The following is a 15,563-nucleotide window of genomic DNA, read 5'->3' on the forward strand; positions in this document are numbered from 1 at the left end:
TTAATTAATGGCAGCTGCTGCTGGAGTCCAGCTTTTCGCCAGCAGAATGAATGCGCTTTTTTTCCCCTCAATGATCTCATTCAGTCACATGCTCCTTTTGCCTTTCAATAGGCATTGAAATCGCCAAGGCAAGGAAATTTTAGCTTCTAAATGCAGTAAGAACAACAGGTACCTCCTGCCAAGTGCTGTGACTGCGCTCACACTCTGCTACTGCACTGGCTCGGCCCGCGGCTCCCATTCGGATGGTGCTGAGGGTGGAATTATTTAACCTGCCCATATGACACGGACGGAACCTTTGCAGGCTGTGGTGGGTTTGTTCAGTGGCCTGTGCTTTTGAAAAGGGATTGCATCACATCCCAGTTGGCACACCCAAGCCATCACAGAGTGGATGAGCACGCTGCTGTGAGAACTCTCCAACATCCAACCCACTTCGGCCCCCTCAGATTAGGATCAAAAATCCCTTGAGAGTCTCTAACACTGTGCTGTGCTTGCTTACTGAAATTCAATGATTTTCAAGTATCTAGCTTGAAAATTAGGCATCACTCCAAATTCCTGCTGGAAACTCCTTACTCCTATCACTGCTAACTGGAATAAAGCCTTGTTAACACAAGCTAAAGGTGATCTGGATGTCTCCTTTTCTTGCACCAACCATGACTGCAAAAAAACCACCCCACAGTCTGCAGGTGGACGATTTCCATCTGATGCCACTCCAGTGTGGTGTACCAGAAATTTCAAAAGGCATCTCGTGCTGTTAAGTTAAAAGCATCATTTCAGGCTTAGCCTTCTGAATGATTTCTAGCACCACCTTCCACCTTGCAATTGTGTGGCTCTCTTTTGCTTCGTGGAGGCATCTGGTTTCAAATGAAGGGCCCAAGCTCCTCATGGCTGATGCTTTCTATGAGCTGTGTATTTATAGCAAGACTTAGGGTGAAAGGAACAGAAACAGGCTGCTGCCCTGGGCATGAATTAACAAGTATTGTGCAGGCACCACTGAAAGAACTAATTGAGGTAGATGATGTGGAGCCCTGATTGCCCCACTGTTCATTTCTAGACTTCTGTGAGGGCTTGTTGCCTCAGTAAAAATCACTCATCCGTGAAACAGCAAAAATGGGAGTTGTAACTTATTGAAAAGAATTAGCAGAACTCTGATCCTTAACCACTGCTAAACCCAGAAAGCAGCTACCCTTCCCAGCTGGGTGCTTGGTGTTGCTTTGAGCAGCCCTTGGTGGAAACCCTCACCAGGGCCCATGCCTTGGCAGAGCAATGGTTTGGGAAGCCTCTACCTTCCCCCACCAACGGGACCAGCAAGGCTGCTCTCGCTGCAGCAATCTGATGGGGCTGCAATGTGGGGCAAAGCACAGCTCCTCATCAAGAACATCCCTTCTTTTGCCTTCAAGGTTTTTATTCCTCACACTGGGATTGCCACAGTGTGGCTGTACCTCACGTGTGCTACTCGAAACACTGGGCTCAAGCAGGCATGTGCCTGCAGCAGCAGGGACTTCAGTTTGGGATGCAGACTGGGCATTAAATGGATAAACACTTGGACAACAAAAAGTTGTGGCAGGCGGCACTTCAGTGCGCCACAGTCAATGCCTGGGCTAAGTCTTATTTTCCAGTCTTAAGTCTACTTGAGCAGCTGTGATGTTTGTGGCTGCAGTACAGGCTCCCTCTGTGTGTATAAAAAGCACACAGTGCTCTTGGTGCCTGTGCCCTCGGGGTGACATCTTACCTTCTGCCCGTTCGGAGCTTTTCCAGGCGACAGCCCAGGATCACCTTTCTGACCCTGAAATTAAAAACTCACATTAATGACATAACCCAAGGACTCAGCCCACAGATGTGGTTCTGCTTCCACCGAGCCTCCACATTAGAAAAGCATTTTGTTTTATCTCTGTCTTACCCCAACATCCCAAATGTACTGAAGTGGCAGGAAATAGCTGTTTTGCTGGGGGTGGTTTTGGTGAGTGATTGTTTCTGCTAAAGAGTTCAGTTTTAAATAGTAGTTGACAGTATTAAATTGGCTAAAGAAAGGATAACTGGAAGGAGGCAGTGCCAGGACTTTTGATACTTATTAGACCAGACAGCTGTGATTCCTTCCTTGTCTACAACTACCATCACAAAAATAATTACTGAGCCTATTAATGTGGCTAAACCATCCTTCTCAACAACTCACTAGATGCTGTTGCTTTTTTAACTGTGGGGAACAGATGAAACTGTAGAGAAAGTTACACTAATTAGACACTCCCAACAGCCAGAGTAATTGTGAGGCTCCCAGGCTGGCAGAAGGCAGCACACTTGACCTTAAGTGGCAGTATTCTTTATTTTCCTTCTTAACAACTGTGACGAGAGAAATGACAATTCGAGGCTGTGATCTTCCGACAAGCACAGGCTGGAATTTCAGCAGCACTTGATTATCTAATCCCAATAGATACCTTTGAAAATCCCAGTTCAAGTTCTTAAAAGGTGGAAAGGTGCACCTAACGGGGGGAGAGGTGCAAGTAGGAAAATCTAGAAGAGATTTGAAGCATGCCAGACTCTTTGGGCTGGGCAGAGGTAAGGCTTAGCACACCAAGCAGCTCAGGTCTGTATAACAGGATAGGTATCCCAGGATCAGTCACTGGCTATTTAACACTCCCAGAACCACAAATCACAACCTCTGTGTGTCACATCAGCACAGGGGATCCAAAACCAGGCACAGGACAGTTGTGAGGGTTAGTTAATGCCTGTCAAGTGAGGAGCTTGGAGGGAAGGGGAGACCCTACAAAGGAGCAATATCAGTTACCAGCTGGCATTTCTCATTACCAGCACAGAGCACTAGTTACAGCCAGATGAGCTGCTTTTCCATGCAGCATCACTGCAACTACACCCCACAAGTACTTCCCACCTTACAGAGTGTAAATCTCCCTTCTCCTTCTCCACCATAAGCTGTGAGGCTCAGGAGTGAGACTACTTGGCTCTGGACTGTAGGGAGCACTGCTGATTCAAGGCAGATGCATCTGCACAAATTCTGAATGAAGGCCGCCGGGTTTCCAAACAGTAAATGAAGTCATGCAGATAATCTTGCTTTGCATGCAGCTGTTATCAGGGCAATTCTCCCACTCTTTGAGCTTCAGAGCAGTCAGTGGGTGCTACCACAGCTTGGAACAGATTAGAACAGTTCTCAGGATTGCAGGGTGTTCATTTCTACTCTGCAAAACTCATTTACTGCAGCAGGTAGACACCCACCACTCTCCCTAAATCTTGCCATGTGCTCCATGCAATGACTTTGAGCCACGTAAAGGAATACAAGCCTCTTGCATTTTTCCCTGGGGAGCTCCAGATCACATTAGCAAAGACTCTGCTTGCATTGGTTCTGTGTTGAACACTGCTGAGACCATCACACAGGTGGAGAACTCAGCCATGGCCAGGATCACGTGCCCCCAAGATTAATCAGCAAGATGGCAGCGAGACCAGAGGGAAGGGATGCCTGGATGTGAGGGCTGAAATTGAGGATTAATTGCTCAACTCTTCCCACACAGCAATGGTAACATGGGAATTAACCTAAGCCTTGTTCATCAGCAAGCCATAGCACTTTGCCCACAAGCTTCTCTCTTTTCCATCCCAACTGACTGAGAACACTACTTTCCCTTGCACAGGAAGAAATTATTTTCTTCTGTGGTTTTTTTCCCCCCTACCTGGGAGAAGTCCAGAGCTGTGCAATTTAAACACCTCAGCTTTGCAATCCCACTAATAGTATTTTAAACATCGGTGAGCCAAACTGATGAGCTATCCTGGAGAAAAACCATTCACTAAACTGAAAATCCAACTTTTTCAAGTGCTGTAACAAGAGATTTATCCAGAGCAGCAAGCCATACTGATGCCTGATGCCAAAAGCCTCCAGCAAACCCAACTTTTGCACTGACTTTCGAAAACACACCTGTCTGACCTTTCTCCCACTCCCAAACTCTATTGGGGCATTCTCAGAGCTACATCCAGTCATGAGCAAAAACAACCCTTCTGCCCCACCAGCAAGTTATAGGTCACACAACCAACCACAACCCCTGCCCAGCAGAAGTCTACAGTTATTTCAGAGGTTATCTACAATAATTACTCTCTGCTAACTAGATGCAACAACAGTTTTGCAACTGCCAAGGCCAAACAAACAATGCAAAAAGTGGTGAGAAGCCCCCCTTAAGCAGTTTCACATTACAGATTGCTGAGCTAAGCACCACGGGCTGAATTCTCAGGTGGCAGGAGTGGGTGCAATGCCACTGAAGTCAGTGGATCCGTGCCCAAGCAGATCAGCAGGAATTTGGCTCAGCAGCTACAAACAGCTCCGTGGAAAAGATCAGCTCCCTAAGTCCGAGGAATTACAAGTGCTCAGTTCCAGCGGTGAGAAGAGGGTGGGCTTTGTGCAGGGTTGATTCTGAAATGCAGAGACACAACACTGGTGCTCACCAGTGCAATACAACCCGACATGAGACACACACAGGCACCCACATCCCTGCAGTGCCACACCACAGCCCTCACACGCGGCTCCCTGACCTCATGAGAGCTCTGGTAACTCGGCTGATAAAAATTGTGCTCCTGGGCTCCTTCCTAAGTGACAATGACCTGGCGTTAATCATTGTTTCCAAGCTGTATCTGCCTGGGAAATTTCAGTTTCCCTTCTTGGATTGCTTGTTTTTTCCATAGTATTAACTGCTATTTAAGGAAGACCAAGTCCAGCAGACACTTGAAGGCAAGACAAATTCTACTTGGGGCTGCTCTGCCCTGTTATCCAGGCTGAGCTTTCACAAAGCTGTAATTTAAGCCACGGGCTGGGTCTATTAACAAGATCCCCATCCCTGGAAGTGTTCAAGGCCAGGTTGGATGGGCCTCTGAGCAACCTGGTCTAGTGGAAGATGTCCCTGCCCATGGCAGGGGGATGGAAAAAGATGAGCTTTAAGGTCCCTTCCAACCCAAACCAATCTATGATGATTTTATGATGAAGACATCAGGTCCCAGGTGCAGGCTTAGAGGCATTTAAGAGGGTGAAATACATCTAAGAGGGTGAGATACAACTTTTTTGGGCAAAGTCCATCTTCTGAGACTGGTATAACACCAGAGAAATGAAGGGAAGGAGGGAAGTCAAAAGTCTGGCACCTGATACACCTTCCAAAAAGTGTTCCTTATGCAAAGATCATGCAATTTTGGCTTACCAGGCTCTCCCTGCTAGAGATGAACTTATGCCCAGGCCTGGGCTGAGCTCCAGCTCTCACATCCCATTGCAAATGTAATACTCCTTTTAACAAAGCATCATGTAGAACATCCTAATCCTGCAAAGGGTGGCTGGACAAAACTGAGATATATCACACAGCCCTGTGACACCAGATCTCTGCTGACTATTATAGCTCTGCATCCACTGAGGGCTTCCTGCTGCCAGACTGTGCATGGAGGTGGAGGAAAAATGCTTGCAGGAAGATTTAATTTCTATTAGGTGACCAACCAAATAGAGCTTTACAGCCAAATGATGATTTCTGACCAGGCATTAGGCTAAAAGTGTTTTTGAAAAAAGTCCTATAGCATAGAAACATAGTTTGACCCTACAGATTGGACCAGGTAGGATTTTGCAGGACTGGAAGTCAGATAAAAGAACTTGGATTTGACTTATAAAACTCAACAAGTGTGATCTGGAAGTCATTGATGGAGAATAAATGCAGAACACTAAGATGTAGAACTTTTACAGCCTCACTTTTCAGGCCATATAACTCCACTGTAGAATTTAAGCCAGCTGCTGTTCCCCAGCATGTCTCTGGTGCCTAATTTTTAATCACGTGGAGGCAGCATGCCAAGTTTCCAGAATCTTTTTTCCAGAGCATCAATAGTGCTCATAACATCTCTGCCTACTGATGAGATCATGAAAAGACAGGACTGTAGCTTGTACCTTTCTCTGTGTTTGGCTGAGACATCCTACAGCTTCCCTGGTACTGGAAACCTCTGTTGAGCATTGCCTCCCAAAACTCCACTGTTCTTTAGTCCCACGTAGGTGTTATAAAACAGAAATCTATTTCTGTGTAAACAATCACACCAAAACAACCCAAACCAATTTCCCAGGAAATTCACAGTTTTTAGGTAACGCAAAGCTTTATACACAGAATGAGCTGGGAGTTAAAACACCTTCTGGAAGGGTTTTGCAGCAGATTAGGTCCCTTCCAGAGCCACTTCTGTCCTCAATCCCAGGCAAAGGAGGGGTTCCAACTGCAGGGGGTGACTCCCACCTCCAAATCCCACCCAGAGGGAATGTGTGTACAACTCAGGAAAGAGAGAGGAGGGAGTTTGGGGTGGAGGAAAGCAGAGGAAGATGCTGGGTGCTGCCAGTTCCTCCTGCTACTGTCCAGACCCCAAAGTGGAGGAGTAGGCTGCAAAATCCAGAGAAGAGAAATGAGAAAGCAAAAAAAATCCAGAGCTGGTGAGGTTCTGGAGTGGGAGGATTCCACTGTCCTTGTCTCAACACAGCAGCTTGCTCCCTGGCACAGGCATAGCTTAAGTAGGATCCTAATTAGGCAGCCTTTCAAATTTGGGAGAACCAAGGACAGAGGCACAGAGAAGGGTCTCTCTGAGTGCAGAAAAGGCCTTGGCTGTGCTGCTGGAGGGTCTGTGTGAGAGCAGGAGGGAGAGAGAAATGGCTTCAGCTACTGCCTTTTTGTACAGAGCAGGACAAAAGGAATCTGTCCTTCCTCTGGGATGCCCTCTGAGATGGGAAGGCAAAAGCTCCTCGAGCCAGCTCATACTTACTTTGAGTCCTGGGGGTCCAGGTGAGCCGGGGTTTCCGTGGGGACCTGGGGGACCCTAAAAAACACAAAAAAAGCCACAAAACAGAGTCAAAAGGAGTCAGTGGGAATCAGTTTTAGTCCTGGAGCAGCAGAAAGCCTGTGGCTGTGCTGTGCCAGGCTAACCCAGAGCACCAGTGCCCGTGCCCTGGCAGGGGGATGGTGTCACCGGGACCCTCCCTGGCACCCTCAGAGGGGGAATCTCTGCTGCTGGTTCCCACTGGCCCCCACGGAAGGGAGGGTGTGTCTGTCACCACGAGACATGTCCTGACACTGAGATAATTTGGGTAAACCAAACATTCCACAGGTCAGGGGAGTCCAAGCTCCGCGAGGAGCCCCAGCAGAAAGGGACGGGGGCGGGCAGAGGGGAGAGGAAGTGTGCGGGGGTGTTAATGATATTTTTGGGTCAAAATTGAAGAGGACACAAGTAATTGCTAAAGGGAAATTGTTCAACTCTTTGGGATGAACTCATTTCCCCTACAAAGCAACCAGATTTTTGCCTTTAGAGGTTGGAAAGAGAATGCATGATCAGAGAGTAAAATGGGGAACAGCAGTAAGTCCCGGTTTAAATCCTTAACATCCATATTCTACATAGCTAAATCTCTATTTTTTCCTTAGGTCTCACAAGCCAGTGACACGGTCAGAGTATCTACCTCAGATCACACACAGCAGCATCTCCTTTTACATCGTATTTTAAAAGCACTCTGCATATTTTCCAAAGACTATTTAAGGAGTTATCTGGAATAGGCAGCTAAGAATAGTTTATCCCAGGATTGTATACAGCACAGGAGATCTGCAAACCTTTCAGGCAGAAGTAATAATAATCTTAAGTCCCCTTGAAAACGTTCCTGGGAGATGAAACAACCTGAGTATTCAACTCCAAGAATTCTGCCAAGGACGTGTGTGAGATTTATACCACCACGAGGAGCCCTTGCTGTACACCCTCGAGTTGGAGGAGCACAGGCAAGGGGATAAAAAGCCACTTAGGCACTTTCTCAGCAAGTATTTCCAATGAGCATTTTGGGGCCAAAATCTTCAGGGTTTGATTTCCAAGGAAAATCAGTGCAGTTAAACACACGACTGCCAGCCAAGTTCAGTGCCCTTGCTGTCTTTCGAGAGAACATCAGTGCACTGATCTCTATTCAGTTTTATTTTTACCACACTGTAGTAGAAAATAATGCCTTTTTTTATTGCATCTTGTGGTGCAGACAGTTGCTGAGTGCTCAGTGCTGTTTCACAACATGCTGCTCTGCTGTAAGAGGCTGTTGAATTAAAAGGCTGAGCTTTTCAAATGGCATTTTTTTACCCAAATAAATTTAACATCCCATTCTTAAACCCCTTCCAAATTTTCAGCCTGAAACCAAATAAATTTATTGCCCCATTCTTAATTGCCTTTCAAATTTTCACCTGAAATTCTCCAATAGTTTAGCCTGGCTGTGAATTTCCAGTGAAACTGAAACAAATTAATTAAAATTAAGGTGTTCGAGTATCAACTTGTCATTTGAAAACCCACATAGCTGCTGTAGCCAGAGTACCTGAGCAGTGAGGAGCCTTAAATAAATTCACCTTCCCAGAAAACTATGGCATCATCTGCTCACTTCATCGGGTGGGACACTGAAACAGAGACTGGATGAGCTGCTTAAGGTAATTCAACAAGTCTGTGGCAGCAACAGTGCTTCAACCCAAGTCTTTCAAGTCTCAGATATGTAGGAAAATTAATATTAAATGACAGAAATCAGAACTGTAGAGTCTCCATATAAGATGAGTTCCTAAAAAGCTCTTACATGTAAGCAATAATTGAGGTAGCTCTGAACAGGGTCCATAAATCCAGACTGCTGCTGGACTTGAGGAGGGAATTCAGCTGTTATTTAACTTTAGAGTCAGGCAGCTTGGCTCAAAGCCCACAGTTAGTTGAAATTTGTGCTCCACCATAGCCTGGGGCACGCTTACAGCAGTGTCAGACCGGAGGGAGCAGCACGGTGTGATGTGATCCTAGATGAGAATGATAGTTTCCAGGAGGAAACCTGGAACCTGGGAAGCTGAGCTGCCAACACAGAAACTTATCACACTGCCAGGCAAATCTGGTGCAGGCTCTTCCAGAGCTAAACCAAAGCACAGCAACAAAATCCTAAAAAGCCTTAACCAAAAGGAAGGGAGAGAAGGGAGGAAGAACCTGGCCCCAGTTTCCAGTGACAAAACATGTGGTTACAAACAACAGAGACTCCTGACATAAAACAGAGCCTTGACCACTGAGTTCAGTGAGACTGTATCCAGTGTAATCCAGGCAAAGGAAGGTCAGAGACTCATCCTGTTCCTAAAGACAAATGTGGTCTTATCCTAGCGAGAAATGGCCACATCCTGCTGATGAAGTGACAGTGGGAAGTCCAGTCTGGCACGCAAGAGACTGCTGTGACCAAGTCTGGGGCTCGTGCTAAATGTCTTAAACTGCTCTGGTAACTGTGGAGAGAAAAGGGTGTAGTCTGGCAGTAGTCCTAAAAATTGTAAAAAATAATTGATCTTGATGTGTTCCAGCACGGTTAGTCCTGAATCTGTGATTACACCCACATTCTTGGCAGAGGAGGAAGATGTGGTGTGGTACTGTTAGATGGGCTCAGGAACAGAAGGTGCAGGACAGCAGCTGCCTCAGGAGCCATCAACAGCACCCAATCTGGACAGGGAGGCCTTACAAATTCATCACAGGCAGATCTACAAACCCCAATATCAGCCATCAAGCCCCCAAACTGCTCACCCTTTCATTAAACCCAGTCCCATGTTCATTCCTCTTCTGTGCCCAGCAGAATTACCCATTCCCAACAAGTGTTCCCAGAAATAGCACTCTTCCATGGAGAAGAAATTCAAGGGTTAATTGGTTTGTAATTCTATAGTTAATTGCTATATTTTACACATTCTACCCTGGATTTAATTCAACTTCTCACTCATACCTAGAAATCTGGATTCTCCTAAATATCTTTATCATCAATACATGAGTTTTGCTCCTCTTATCTACACATAGAGTGGGACAATGCTGAGACCACTGAATGAAAAAATCCCACAGCAGGTATCACTCTTTGTTTGGGTGCCTGTTTACCCACCAGCTTTGGCTTCCTCTAACTGCTGAAACAATCCAATCTAGCAGCAATCAAACTTGCATCTGAAGCCTTCCAAGCCTTGCACCAGAAATTCCATGGAAAATTTTACCATGGCACAGCAGTGGCCCACAGCTACTGCATGGCACAGAGACCAGAACAATCCCTGAATGTATTCTCCAAGTGAGGGGGGTTTTCCCATCTCCCTGGAATGTCTTTTACGTGAATGATGCTGCTTGAGAACTACACTGAGCCACCCAGTCCAGCTCCATGAAGTGCCTGGAGATGGGACCCTGCTCACAGAAGGGCTTTTATGCATAAAGGTTCACAGCCCACAATAATTAACAAAAGTGTAACTGTGCACAGCTCCCCCCAACCCTCCAGCATTCACAAGGAGGGGGGAAAAAGAATCCTCCAAACTCCTGCTAAATGCTAGAGGGCTCCAGTCAGAGGAATGACCACTGATTAGAAACTCATTATATGCCTTGGGGTTTCACTGTGTAAAGCAACTTTTTCTGCTCCTGACCTACAGATCCCACTGTGACCTCTGGCTTGCTGAAAAAATGAGCTAAATATTTGAAGTGAAGCCAAACAAACTGTTTCTTTAAACACTTTTCAGAAATTGGAAAACCTCCCTAATGGAAAGAGGATACCGGGGAACCTCTACAGCTGACTCAGTTCCTTGTTTTAGGAGGGAAGCCCTGCATTTTGAAGGAAAGGGAGATTTTTCCCAACCACAGACCAAATGTAACAGGGACATGTTACACTGGGACCTCACAATCTGTCAAGCTGCTGAGGTTCACAGGAGGATGGCAAGTGCATCCTGAAGTGTCAGGAAGTGCTTCTGTATTCTCTTTACCCATCCATTTGGATTTCTCCTGTGTTGTGTCAGAGTTTAAATAAACCAAGAGCAATTGCAGCATGTCAGCCTTTTATTCCCAATTCTGTCTCTGACCTGTTGTGTGGACAGGGACAAAACACTCCCTTGTACCTGAGCTTGCTCACCACTTAGACAGGGAGTGACTTCCAGTGGGAACAGGCTTCCAGAATTACTTAAGTGTTTTGAAAATTTGATCATAGCTCTTTTTTTTCTCTCCTGGGGGTGAAGTAAACGTCTAAGACTTGCTGTCTCCCTCACGTAGGAGCAGAACAGATAACTGGGATTTCCACAGCCTCATCTGGAAGACAGCATTTAAGACTGAGTGTCCCAGTGCACAGCACTATTCTGCAGAGCTGATCAAACCATGGGGACTTTGCTGGTCAAGCTACTCCAGTGAGGACTGAAATGAGTCACAATTTGTGATGGACAGGGATGTGCTGGCAAAAGGCCCTCATGAGACAGTGCTGGGGTGAAGTTAATCAAGCCTGGGGTGAGGCAGGAATAAGCTACAATGGTGAAGGAGTTATTGCTCCTCTGGGAGCCCTTTGTTGACAGCTCCTTGTAGAGCTGGTTGGCACATCCCTGTGAGCAAATCCCAGCCTCAGCCTCCCTGTTAGACCTCAGTGTCTGAAGAAATGCAAAGGCCATCTGCAGCAATGAAGTGCAACACACGTGGCTTGCACAGAACTGTGGGTGCTGTGCAGGTACCCCAGTGCCAGCACTCACACACACCACAGTGGAAAGGCCATCCCATGACCTGCCCACGTCACACTGAGCTGGGGAAACCCTTCATGGGCAACACTGCCACTCCCTCAGACCTTACACAGGCACTTGCCCAGGCACACAGCACAGTTATCTGAGCAGGAGAGGTGTGGACAGATCTCTTCTTATGCCTCAAATTCTTTAAGGCAGACATAAAAGCTGAAACCAATCCTCTCTGAATACAGAGACAAAACTTTCCTGTAGAGCACACATGACCAAGACAGCAGTATCTCTACAGGTTGGAGAACTCCTGAGAAAGTGTTATCAGCCATCTCCTCCAGTCATGAGAATTGCAACTTTTTATTCCACTATTTCCCTCAGGAAATAATGAGAAAAAGAAACACCCAGTTCTCATTTGCTATGAAAATGAAAATTTGCCTTTATAGTTGCAGAGAGTAGAGTACAGGAATAGTCTGTATCTGTCTCAATGGGTCCCTGATGCTGAGTGATAGGGTGTCCAGTTAAGTCAATGCTTCTAAAATGAGAATTAGCTTTTAAACAATTGTCATTTTAGAGAAGACTGTCACTATCCACTCAGCTACCCAGCCTTGAGTTGCACTTGAATGCTGAGATGTGTCCCAATAACAACCTCTTCCATGCTATTACAGAGGTTGGTAGGTGTTTTTGCAAACCAGGTGGCTTTGCCTACATGGAAGAGCCACCCTCAGACTGCACAGGCACGTCTGGTGATACTTATCTGCTGGAAATGAGGAGAGTGGGATCAGCCAGCTCCTCTCACACACTGCCACCCACCACAGTCTGGCACTCAAGGCAAAGGCTGATCAGAGCTTTCGTTTTACCCTGACCAACATGGGAGGACAAAGGGAAATTAAGACAGAGATAATCAGGAACTCAGAGGGGTATAAAAACTGAACCACATCAGCACAAGGTAACTTCACAGCTACAGAAAGCCACAAGACAAATGCTGCTACTATATTTTCAAGTACACCAATTAGTTGTATAAGCATTAATAATGTAGAAATTATGCAAGTTACAACAAGGGCAATTACATCTCATGCATTAGGCCATAAACTGCATTGGTGACAAGAAAATTCCTTCCTTTCCTTTGGCATCCAGCACTGCCAAGTTGCCTGCAACATTCACCTCCCATCTGGAGCTCCAACCTTGGGCTGGAGTTTGATGGCACATCTCATGGGTTACCCATGGGCTGGTGCAAGAACTCTAGAGCTGCTCTGTGGGAGGAACAGGTCAGATAGAGGCAGAACAGACAGTGCTGCACGTTTATTTTTAAGTGGCTCAAGCACAACAAAAGCAAAAGATGCAAAAATTCCCCCAAGCCTGTCTTAGTTCCTGGCAGCTCCTCTTTCCAATGAGATCTCTAAACCCCAAAGAGACACAAGAAAAAAATACTAGGAGAAACACATCCCTAAGTCAAAACAATTAAGGCACAGAGCACTTCTGTCTCCAGTGCTCCAGGCCAGACATTCACAGAGTGACCCTTCTGCCCCCTCCCAAAATTAGCACAGACTCTTTGCAGCGGTCCAAGCCAAGCCAGGCTCAGCTGTGCTGAGCACTTCCTAACTGGGAACTCTTTCCTGGACCAATTCTCAGCACCTCTGGCACGAGCTCAGAAACCCTCAGTTGCTTATTGTCTTTCAGAGGATCATCTTAAACATAGGATGGAGTGCGCCACAGCTGGGGAATAACACAGAAAATTATGACACAGCTTCCACAATGCTATTTCCTTCAGAAAAACTCAAGTTTTGGTAGTGGAACTGAGGTGTAGAGCTGGAATTTGCTCACTCACACAGCAGGCAGGGGATGCAGCTGCGGACTCCAGACTTGGAATCTCGTTTGCTCACCACAAGACTGCCAGAAGTAACACCAAACACCCCTCGTGAGCAGTGAGCTGGGGTTGGAACCAACTTCCAGCCTTAATAGGGATGGATAAGAACTGCAAGCTTTGGGCAATCTGCTGATGAGGGTGATGCTTGGGTATTTGTGACAGAAGATATCAGGGCTCTACAACTGGTTGTGGTGATGCTTCACTGAAGGACTCAGCTAATCATAGAATCAGCCAGGTTGGAAGGGACCTCTGAGATCATCAAGTCAAACCCTTGATCCACTACTGCTGTGGTTACTACTTGCAGAACAGATTACCCCATCTGTAACACACACGACCCTGGTGCTCCCTAACACCACACACTCACAGCCCAAATCAGTGTTCAGGGCTGTTCACACCCGTGCCCAGGCTATGGGGGTCCTGCAGACCTTCTGGGGGTTTATTGTTGTAGAGAGAAGGTGAGTTTATCTTTACTGGTTACTGCAAGATCTCACAGGAGTGTAAGGAGAGTCCTGGGGGAATGCTGAGCCTCCCAGTTCAGCCTCTCGCTTGTTCTTTAAAGACATTACATGGGGTTGAGTTTTAGCCAAGTATGTGCGAGGAAATCTCCCTCTGCTGCCAGGCCAGGATGCTGCCTGGATCATGGGTCCAAAATATTCCCTTCTTCCAGCCTCAGACACTCACATCTTTTGATTCCCAACCCACATCAGTTCAGTGCTCAGGAAATGGGCTCCATGGCTGTACCTTGTGGCTCAGCATGGTGCTATCAGGAGAATGGTGCCAGCAATTAACTGTATCCAGGTCAGGCATGTTGCCCAGCCCTGGGAGACTTAGGCCAATGCTAAAGCTTTTCTCACAGCTTGCTGCAGCACTCAGCACCAGATGTTTCCTCAGCATAGCACTCAATGTTCAAAGATCTGCATCAGAATTTCATTTGGGGAGGAAGAAATTCAGGAGTTTGCCATGGATGTTGTAGAACAGATAATAAATTTTGCTTTACATCTTGAAAAGGAGTCAGAGAGCAGGTCTCAGATTGGGGAACACAAAAGCTCATCCTTGTGGTGAGTCCTTGGTCCTGGACCATGGTCCCCGTGCTTCGAATGGAGCAGTTTGGGAAACTGAGGAGAGTGAAGGACAGAATAAAAAGCAGCCAAAGCTAGTATTCAGCACAGAAGGAATGGATACTGGAAACAAAATGAGACAGATAAAGCTCATTCTTCTGACAAACATTTGGAAACAACCATCCCCAGCCTTTCCTGATGCCAAACCTTAGCTCAGGGAGGCTGCAAATCACCAGTGTGGCCTCCTGAAAACCTTGAACAGAGAATGAGAAAAAGCAGGAAGGCCAGACCTCAACAGTGAGGGGCCTGAAGCAACCATTACTCAACCACAGGAACACAGAATGGCCCTTGGAACAGCAGGACAGGCAGACACAAGTACAAATGGATAGAAAATTTCACACCACTTACTCGAGAGCCTCTCTTGCCAGGGGGTCCTGGTAAGCCTGGCAGACCTGGTGGACCCTGGAAAAATAAAAACAGGTATTAATGACGGTTCTGTAACAGGACGGAGCTCCTGACAGTGATTCAGAGAGACCCACAACACAATCATTCGGAGAAGATGTAGGGAGAAGGGCCAATTACAGCACCACAGCCAAAATTTCAAGTTATGCTATTACTACACAGGGATAAAAAGCCACGTCAAAAACATCTGCAGGAGCACGTATTTCCACACAGGAGAGACAGAGCATCCACATCTTTCTGCTGCATTCCTGGGATCACAGCTGTGTTTCACACTTCCCCTGTCCTAGACCTGTGCTGTAATACAGGGGTAACACAACTCTCTCTCAGCTTTGGACTCTCCTGCTACGTGCGAGCACACAACAGGAGCAACGTGTTAGCACCTTGGCAGGGAAGAACATGGTGTGTTGTAATCTGTATCAGCTGGACACATGGAGTTCTTGGTATTGTAGGCTGCTACACGACTTACAAAGTAATCGTATCCCAGCACTTCATATTTTAAAGTGTCGGGTTATAAAACCTAATAAAAATTGGTGTGAGCGTCGGAAATTCTTAAATATGGCTCTGTAATACAGAAAAGTTCATGTCAGACACGTCAGAGTAGTGGGGGCTCTTGGAAGAGGGCGAGGACAAAGTGGAGATATCACATGCCCAGCTGTGCACTGATCTGAAACAGGTTAGGAAAAAATCCTTAACCAATGAGGTTTGAACTCCTTGGAATTT

The 15,563-nt window shown here is 46.5% G+C and overlaps 1 protein-coding gene across 1 annotated transcript in view; it reads right to left on the reverse strand.

Annotated features, from left to right (window-relative positions):
* The window catches only part of COL27A1 (collagen type XXVII alpha 1 chain), a 146,309-nt gene that overhangs the window by 106,947 nt on the left and 23,799 nt on the right, over window positions 1–15,563 (reverse strand). The window contains exons 4-6 of the mRNA XM_051807870.1: window positions 14,790–14,843; window positions 6,754–6,807; window positions 1,730–1,783 (exon numbers count right to left, since the gene is read on the reverse strand). Of these exons, the coding sequence (XP_051663830.1) occupies window positions 1,730–1,783; window positions 6,754–6,807; window positions 14,790–14,843 (162 nt within the window). The remainder of the gene's footprint in view (window positions 1–1,729; window positions 1,784–6,753; window positions 6,808–14,789; window positions 14,844–15,563) is intronic.

The sequence above is a fragment of the Manacus candei genome, unplaced genomic scaffold (assembly GCF_025592945.1).
Source record: "Manacus candei isolate 608988 ecotype Guabito, Panama unplaced genomic scaffold, ASM2559294v1 h1tg000071l, whole genome shotgun sequence".
NCBI classification, from domain to species: domain Eukaryota; kingdom Metazoa; phylum Chordata; class Aves; order Passeriformes; family Pipridae; genus Manacus; species Manacus candei.